We start from the raw sequence: 8,340 nt of genomic DNA on the forward strand, positions 1-8,340 counted from the left end.
GGTTCAAGCGATTCTCCTGCCTCAGCCTCCCGAGTAGCTGGGACTACATGTGCGTGCCACCACACCCGGCTAATTTTTTTTTGTACTTTTAGTAGAGATGGGGTTTCACTGTGTTGGCCAGGCTGGTGTCGAACTCCTGACCTCGTGATCCACCTGCCTCGGCCTCACAAAGTGCTGGGATTACAGGCGTGAGCCACCGCGCCTGTGGTACCTGTGACAATGAAGGACAGATTTATCACCTTGATGATTGTGGTGATGGGGATCTGAGCCCAGCAGTCACAGGTCACAGGGGAAGGTCCCTGCTGAGGACAGACCTCAGGAGGGCAGTTGGTCAAGGACCCACACTTGCTTTCTTCATGTTTCCTGATCTTGCCCTGGGTCTGCAGTCACAGTTCTGGATACTTCTCTGGGATCCAAGACTAGGAGGTTCCTCTAGGACCTTATGGCCCTGCCTCCTTCCTGGCCCCTCACAGGACATTTTCTTCTAACAGGTAGAAAAGGAGGGAGCTACTCTCAGGCTGTGTGTAAGTGAAGGGGGCGGGAGTGTGGAGGAGCTTGCCCACCCTATAATTCCTCCTGCACCACATCTCCTGTGGGCTCTAACCAGGTCTTGTTTTTGTTCTACCCCAGGTAGCGACGGTGCCCAGGGATCTGATGAGTCTCTCACAGCTTATAAACGTGAGATTCTGGGGGTCTGAAGTGGGTGGAGGGTGGGGCAGATGGGACAGGACTGGGTTGTGGGGATTTTTTGATTTGGAATTTTTGAGTGTGTGGTGGGCTGTTCAGAGTGTCATCACTTACTGTGACTGACCTGAATTTGTTCATGACTGTTTTCTTCTGTAGCCTGAGACAGCTGCCTTGTGTGCGACTGAGATGCAGGATTTCTTCACGCCTCCCCTTTGTGTCTTAAGGGACTCTGGCTTCTCTTTTTTTAAGAGCCTCTGAATCTGTCTCTGTCCCTGTTAGCATAATATGAGGAGGCTGACAAACACTCCACCTCCATGTCTACCATGACCCCCTTCTGCACACTGACCTGTGTGCCTTCCCTGTTCTCCTACTTTTCTATTAAAAATAAGAAACTGAGCAGAGCACGGCGGCTCACACCTATAATCCCAGCACTTTGGGAGGCCGAGGCAGGCAGATCACGAGGTCAGGAGATTGAAACCAACACGGTGAAACCCTGTCTCTACTAAAAAATACAAAAAATTAGCCGGGCATGGTGGCAGGCACCTGTAGTCCCAGCTACTCAGGAGGCTGAGGCAGGAGAATGACGTCATCCCAGGAGGCAGAGGTTGCTGTGCACTGAGATTGTGCCACTGCACTCTGGCCTGAGTGACAGGTTGAGACTCTGTCTCAAAAAATAAAAATTCAAAGAAAAAAAGAACCTGGATCTCAATTTATTTTTTCATATTCTGCAGTGAAATGGTGTTGAGGAAGCTAAAGTCATAGTTAGAAATACAGACAGATAATTCCACAGCACATCTCCGGCAAATTTAGCCTATTGCTTACCACCTGTAATCTTGACCATATACCTTGGATTTGAATATTGTTTTCATACTGCTTTGGTTTGAATGTTCCTTCCAAGACTCATGTTGAGACTTAATCCCTAATGTGGCAATACTGAAAGGTGGAGCCTTTGAGATGTCATTGGATGATAAGGCTCTACCTTCATTCATGGGTTAATGGATTAATGGGTTATCACAGGAATGGGACTGGTGGCTTTATAAGAAGAGGAAAAGAGAACCGAGCTAGCATGCCCAGCCCACAGAGAGCCTCCACTAGAGTAATGCCAAGTGGAAATGTGAGGTGCAGCTGCCGCAGAGAGCCCCCACCAGGGAAATGTCTAGTGTCTAGTGGATCCAGGCCACAGGAGAGTGCATTGTGGAGCGGTGGGAGCAGGACCTGACCACCACCAGGACCCCAGAACTGTGGAGTCAGTGGCAGCATGCAACGCCCCCTTCGGAAAGCTTCAGGCACCAGCCTGTAACCCATTCGAGCAGCCATGTAGGCTGCACCCAGCAAAGCCATAGGCACAGGGCTACGTGAGGTCTTGGGGGCCCAATCCCTGCTCCAGTGTGTCTGTGAGGCAGCACATGGAGTCAAAAGAGATTATTCTCTTCCCACAGATACCTTTTCTCTCCTATGGCCCTTTAACAGCATCTGCTTCATTCCCCTCACCTTCTCAAGCTGAGCTGAGGTAAACTTTGAAGTAAAATAAAAGCTCTGTTTGAACATCATTTAATATGTCATTTGTGCATTTTGTGCCTTTTCTTTTTTTTTTTTTTTAAACCACATTCAAGCTATCCTTGGGCTTCCAATGCCATGGTCCACCCAGAACTGCATTCACTGGCCAGTGTTCTAGTTCTGGTCATGCCACCTTTCCCCTTTTTCCTGGTGAATCCCTGTAATCACCTGAGTCTCATTCTGTCAGGTGATATCCAATGAGAAGGCAATATGTGTGGTGAAAAGCCCAGGGAGTCCTGGGTGTGAATTTTTACTTTGCCATTTCTTCCTGTGTTACACGCAGTGGGGCTTCACCTGTCTGGGCTCCAGTTCCTCATCTTGTACATGGCACTGTTTTCTTGGGAGAGTCTTTATAAAGCTAATATAAAGTATCTGTGCTGTGGTTTGAATGTGTCCTCCAAAAAGCATGTGTTGGAAACTGAATCCACAATGCAACCATATTGAGAAGTGAAGCCTAATGGCTGGCTGGCCATGGGGGTTCCAACTTTATGAATGGATTTACTGATTATAAAAGGGCTTGAGGTTGAGGCAAGTTCAACCTCTTGCCCTCACTCACCTACTTGCCTCTACCAAGAGATGATACAGCAAAAAGACTCACCAAATGCCAGGATCTTGATATTAGACTTCTTGTCCTCCAGAACCATGAAATAGACTGCTATGCTTTATAAAATACTCGGTCTGTGGCATTCTATTACAGCAACACAAAATGGTCAACCTGATATTTCGGTTTCAGTTAGTGGTAGGTATTTTTATTTCAAGCATTCCTACTAAAGTATTAGTTTCTTCGTAAGCCCAGAATCTTTGCATTTTAGCAACAACAAAGACGTCTTTTTTGTTTGTTTGTTTGTTTGTTTTTTTGAGACTGAGTTTCACTCTTGTCACCCAGGCTAGAGTGCAATGGCATGATCTTGGCTCACCGCAAACTTGGCCTCCTGGGTTTAAGTGATTCTCCTGCCTTAGCCTCCCAAGTAGCTGGGATTACAGGCACGCGCTACCAAGCCCAGCTAATTTTTGTATTTTTAGTAGAGATGGGGGTTTCACCATGTTGGCCAGCTGGTCTCGAACTCCTGATCTCAGGTGATCCACCCACCTCAGCCTCCCAAAGTGCTGGGATTGTAGGCATGAGCCACCGCACTCCACCAGAAGTCAATTGATGCAAAGAAAATCGATCTATAGATTTGATGGAAATTTGGACTCCTACATCCTATTTTTTAAAGAATTGAAGGGAAACTGTTACTCCTTATTAGTGTCCCAGAAAGATGAACTGTTTTCCTTCTCTACTTGGTCTGCCCATTTCTACTTCCTGCCATATCGGCAGGCTGTGTTTGCCTTACCTCAAAGATCTGCCTTCCTCAGTTTTAGATCTTAAATCTTTTTAAGCCAAACTCCAAGGAATCTTTTACAAATATTTATTGAACCCTTCCTGCGTTCACAGAATGTTGTGAGGTCCAGGGTGGGACTAGGTGGCAAGAAAAGTTCCTGCACTGAAGGAACCTAAGATTTAGTAACAATGAATAAACAGACTTAAAGATAACTATTGTGGTTAGTGCTGAAAGAAACGTACAAAATGCTAAAACTCAGGGAGGAAACTGTTTTCTAGGACAGTGGTTCCCAACATTTTTGGCACAAGGGACTGGTTTCATGGAAGACAATTTTTCGGAGGGATGGTTTGGGATGATTCAAGCACATAACATTTATTGTGGACTTTATTTATATTATTACATTGTAATATATAATGAAACAATTATACAACTCACCATAATGTAAAGTCAGTAGGGGCCCTGAGCTTGTTTTCCTGCAATGAGACAGTCCCATCTGAGGGTGATGGGAGACACTGACAGGTCATCAGGCATTAGATTCTCATAGGAGTGAGCAACCTAGATCCCTCGCATGCACAGTTCACAATAAGGTTCACACTCCCATGAGAATCTAATGCCACTGCTGATCTGACAGGAGGCAGAGCTCGGGCGCTAATGCTTGGTCGCCTGCCACTCACCTCCTGCTGCGCGGCCCAGTTCCTAACAGGCCGTGGACTGATACCAGTCCATGGCCCACGGGTTGGGAACCCCTATTTTAGGAGACTTCGGATTTTCCAAGGAAGAAATGTTTGAGTTATGTTTTGAAAAATGTAAGACACCACTGTAGATGTTTTAATCAGGGAATTGGGTTATTACCAAAAAAATGTTGGAAGGATGAAAGAGTGGGTTCTTTATGCCTGCTGCCTTGACCCTGGAACAATTTAGAACCAGCCCAGTGAGGCACCTACTCCCTATGAGGCCACACAGGAGCTGTGCTTTCTTAGACCTGGATCCCACTACCACATAGGGGTTCCTGGGCACCTGGACACCACGGAAGAGAGGTCAACCAGGTCCCACTCCTCTGGCATGACACTCAGTGATTCAGTCAAGATACTGTTGGGAAAACAGCCCATGCCACAGGACTTCTCCATGGTTGGAAAAGTCTTGAATAGCTAAAAGCAAAACAGGATAGTTAGGCTGCATTATGTAGATAAAGGTGACTCATGGGCAGGCCCTGCCTCCTTGGGCCATCATATGTGAACAGATCTTTGTGTGATTATGGGATAATCCTGGGTTCCTTTCTCCATGTGCCTGTTCTTAATTGGCCCAGGAGAGGGAACTCAGGGAAAGGAGGAACCTGAGTGATCTTGTCCTCTTTTGACATCTCATTTCTAGCCACAAGATTATGAATCATAGATCTCTAGATGTCAGTGTTCCTAGAGGAAAAAAGCAATCTGCCATAGCAGCAGAATGAAAGGGAGACAGCTACTCCTATTACTACATTTTAACAGCCTCTCTCAGTCAGCTAGCCCAGACTAGGATCTTAATGGGGACTGGGACTTACTTCCATATATTGTAAATGATGTAACCTTGTCTTCATGCTGATCTTAAATATATCTTGATGAACAGTATAAGGAAGCAAATGAAGGCTTGGCACGGTGGCTCACGCCTGTAATCCCAGCACTTTGGGAAGCCAAGGTGGGTGGATCACCTGAGGTCGGGAGTTCGAGATCAGCCTGACCAACATGAAGAAACCCCATCTCTACCAAAAATACAAAATTAGCTGGGTGTGGTAGCACATGCCTGTAATCCTAGCTACTCAGGAGGCCGAGGCAGGAGAATCGCTTGAACCCAGGAGGCGGAGGTTGCACAGTGAGCCGAGATCACACCATTGCACTCCAGCCTGGCAACAAGAGCGAAACTCCGCGAAAGAAAGAGAGAAAGAGAAAGAGAAAGAAAAGAAAAGAAAAGAAAAGAAGGAAAGGAAGGCAAACGATCACTTAGAGGATTCTGTTTGGTAGTTAAAACCATGTTGAAACAGGGAGGGAAGAAATCACCTATGCTTCCTTAGTAATAAAGAGACTGGGAACCACCACTCCAGAGTTAGAAAATATGAGACAACAGAAGGGCTATTATATGTAGTGAGAATTTCCAAACCCGGCCCCCTGGAGGGAATACTTGGTGACTGGGCCTTAGAGGAAAGAGATACTTGTCCAGTCCATTGCCTGCGTGCCCAGGAGAGACCGTGCCCACCTTGAGATACTGAGAGAAGACCCTAGTGAGGAGAAGCCCCCAGGCCAGCTGTCAGCACAGGGCCTTGGAGGGCCCCAACCAGCTCCAAGTTCTGAACAGAGCACAGCCTCCAGAGGCTTGTACTGTTCATACCCAGCAGAGGCTGTGTGCCAGCCCTCCCCATGCAAATCAGCATCCCTGCAGGGTATGTAAAGGACCTCTACCTACGCTCTCTATGGGGAAGCAAATATCCCATGGGACACTGAAAGACTGGAACATTGTGGAACATGTATTTACCAAACTGTGTCCAACTCAAAGCCTAAAGTGTTTATTGGTGTTGTTTCAGCCAGCACACGTAATTCTTTCCGCAGAGGACATCTTGGCACTCCACCACAGACTTGGTATGACATCCTGGCTGAGCACTTTCTTTTTTCTTTTTTCCTTTTTTTTTGAGACAGAGTTTCGCTCTTGTTTCCCGGGCTGGAGTGCAATGGGGTGATCTTGGCTCACTGCAACCTCCGCCTCCTGGGTTCAAGTGATTCTCCTGCCTCAGTCTCCCAAGTAGCTGGGATTAAAGGCATGCGCCATCACGCCCCGGCTGATTTTGTATCTTTAGTAAAGATGGGGTTTATCCATGTTGGTCAGGCTGGTCTCCAACTCACGACCTCAGGTGATCCACCCACCTTGGCCTCCCAAAGTGCAGGGATTACAGGCGTGGGCGACCGCGCCGAGCCTGGCTGAGCACTTTCAAGTCTCGTTCCTAACATCTGTTAGTTAAGCTGGGATAACTGACTGACTTCACGGAATTCTGAATGAATTGAATTGGATAATACATATAAATCTTTGTAGTGGGAATTTGGGTGCCATTTTCTTTGCATTATGAAAATCCAGGTCAACTCTTCTTTTTTCTCCCAATTGTTTTTATTGCACATCACTGTAAAAACAACAAGAAAATAATTTTCTTTTCTTTTCTTTTTCTTGAGACAGAGTCTCGCACTGCCCCAGGCTGGAGTGCAGTGGCGCAACTTCGGCTAGCTGCAAGCTCCGCCTCCCGGGTTCGTGCCATTCTCCTGCCTCAGCCTCCTGAGTAGCTGGGACTACAGGCGCCCGCCACCAAGCCCGGCTAATTTTTTGTATTTTTAGTAGAGACGGGGTTTCACCGTGTTAGCCAGGATGGTCTCAATCTCCTGACCTCGTGATCTGCCCGCCTCGGCCACCCAAAGTGCTGGGATTACAGTAATGAGCCACCGCGCCTGGCCAAGAATTTTCTAATAAACAAGGAAAACCTCACCTGCAATCCCACTACTTGGTAAAATAATCATACTTATTTTTCTTTATTTCCTTCCAGTGTGACCAAGGACAATTTAGCTTTGGGAACCCACAAAGAAATCATTTCAATTAAAAGCACAGGAAACCCCACCATCCCACGAGGCTTTTGCCGCCCCTAAGTAGTCCTGTATGAGAAATTAAGAGTAGCGATGCTTGCTTTGAAGAGTTGGAGGGAAATCTAAAATGAAAGTTGAATTTGGATAAGAGAAAAATCAAGGGCACTCACTCCTCCCAACCCCAGCCCGTCTGGCTCTCTCCCCATCATCCTCCTCACTTCTTTCAGGCAGGGTGGGGATAGCACCAGGAGGAGATTCTGGGAGACAGGGCACTCCTGCAAGGACAGCAGGACAGCCCCGCTGGTGGCCGTGGGATGCTCAGTGGCCCTGCCTGCTGCTCTTCTGGGGAATGCACCGCCTCGCTTTCCTTTCTGGTGTTAGAGCCAGGCGACTGTCCGAAGAGTAGTTTCTTTTTCCCCGCAGAGGCAAACAGGAAATGTTTCCTTTCCTAACTAGCTCTGTCTAGTGCCTGGAATCTTACTGAGTCAGTCCCGCAGTAAGTCAGCAGCTCAGGAAATCTCCCTTCTCTGAGCCTCCCCGCAGTTCAAGCTGCTTAGGGAACTTGATATTTTCATGACATCTGCGTACACATGGGCAGCCCGGCTGTAGAGCTAGTGGCGGCAACCAAAGCGAACAGAGGACTCGGCTTCATGAAAACAGAGGCAAAGAAGTATAGCTATCCAAACTTCTGAGTCTTGTCTTTATATGGAGATGCCCATATGGACAAATAGGGTCTAGACAAGGGGAAGGGTTAACATAAGAAAGTCACATGATTTCTGCTATGCTATTCCTCTGTGCGCTTATCCTTTCCGTTTCTAAATACTTTAGCTAAAAGACAGTAAGTACTGCAACCCTTACACTCCTTCAGCTCTGTTTTCACTTGTCCTGGGTGTCCTGGCTGTCATCTTCATTCATTTATGTCAAACATCATTCAATTAATACTTGCTAAGCAAACTATATGTGAGATTGAAAGGAGCTGGGCACATTCTCAGCCCGGACTCAAGAGCTCCTGAGCCCTAGCACAGGGCACATCCCATCCTCCCATCCCACCACCATATATCTCTCAAACTCCTGAGCCCAGTACAAACACCTGGAAAGTCTCCGATAAAGGAGGAGACAGCCGTTCAAGGTTACTGGCCTTGAGGGAGCCAAAAGAATTCCTAGCAATACGTAACTTTGCA

The 8,340-nt window shown here is 47.1% G+C and overlaps 1 protein-coding gene and 1 long non-coding RNA gene across 5 annotated transcripts in view; one reads left to right on the forward strand and one right to left on the reverse strand.

Moving 5' to 3' along the window:
* The window catches only part of LOC101009503 (popy class I histocompatibility antigen, alpha chain E), a 4,744-nt gene extending 2,507 nt beyond the window's left edge, over positions 1-2,237 (forward strand). For 2 of the 4 annotated variants that reach the window (XM_031667643.1, XM_031667645.1), the window contains 3 exons: positions 492-524; positions 631-678; positions 841-2,237. In XM_031667643.1, the coding sequence (XP_031523503.1) occupies positions 492-524; positions 631-678; positions 841-848 (89 nt within the window). In that variant the 3' untranslated portion in view covers positions 849-2,237. The other 2 variants (XM_031667646.1, XM_031667644.1) reach the window with 2 other exon arrangements.
* LOC116275441 overlaps positions 1-8,340 on the reverse strand; it is a 16,876-nt gene that overhangs the window by 272 nt on the left and 8,264 nt on the right. Inside the window, exon 2 of the long non-coding RNA XR_004184536.1 lies at positions 6,458-6,463. This is a non-coding gene — a long non-coding RNA (uncharacterized LOC116275441). The remainder of the gene's footprint in view (positions 1-6,457; positions 6,464-8,340) is intronic.

The sequence above is a fragment of the Papio anubis genome, chromosome 6, assembly GCF_008728515.1.
Source record: "Papio anubis isolate 15944 chromosome 6, Panubis1.0, whole genome shotgun sequence".
In the NCBI taxonomy this organism is placed as follows: Eukaryota; Metazoa; Chordata; class Mammalia; order Primates; family Cercopithecidae; genus Papio; species Papio anubis.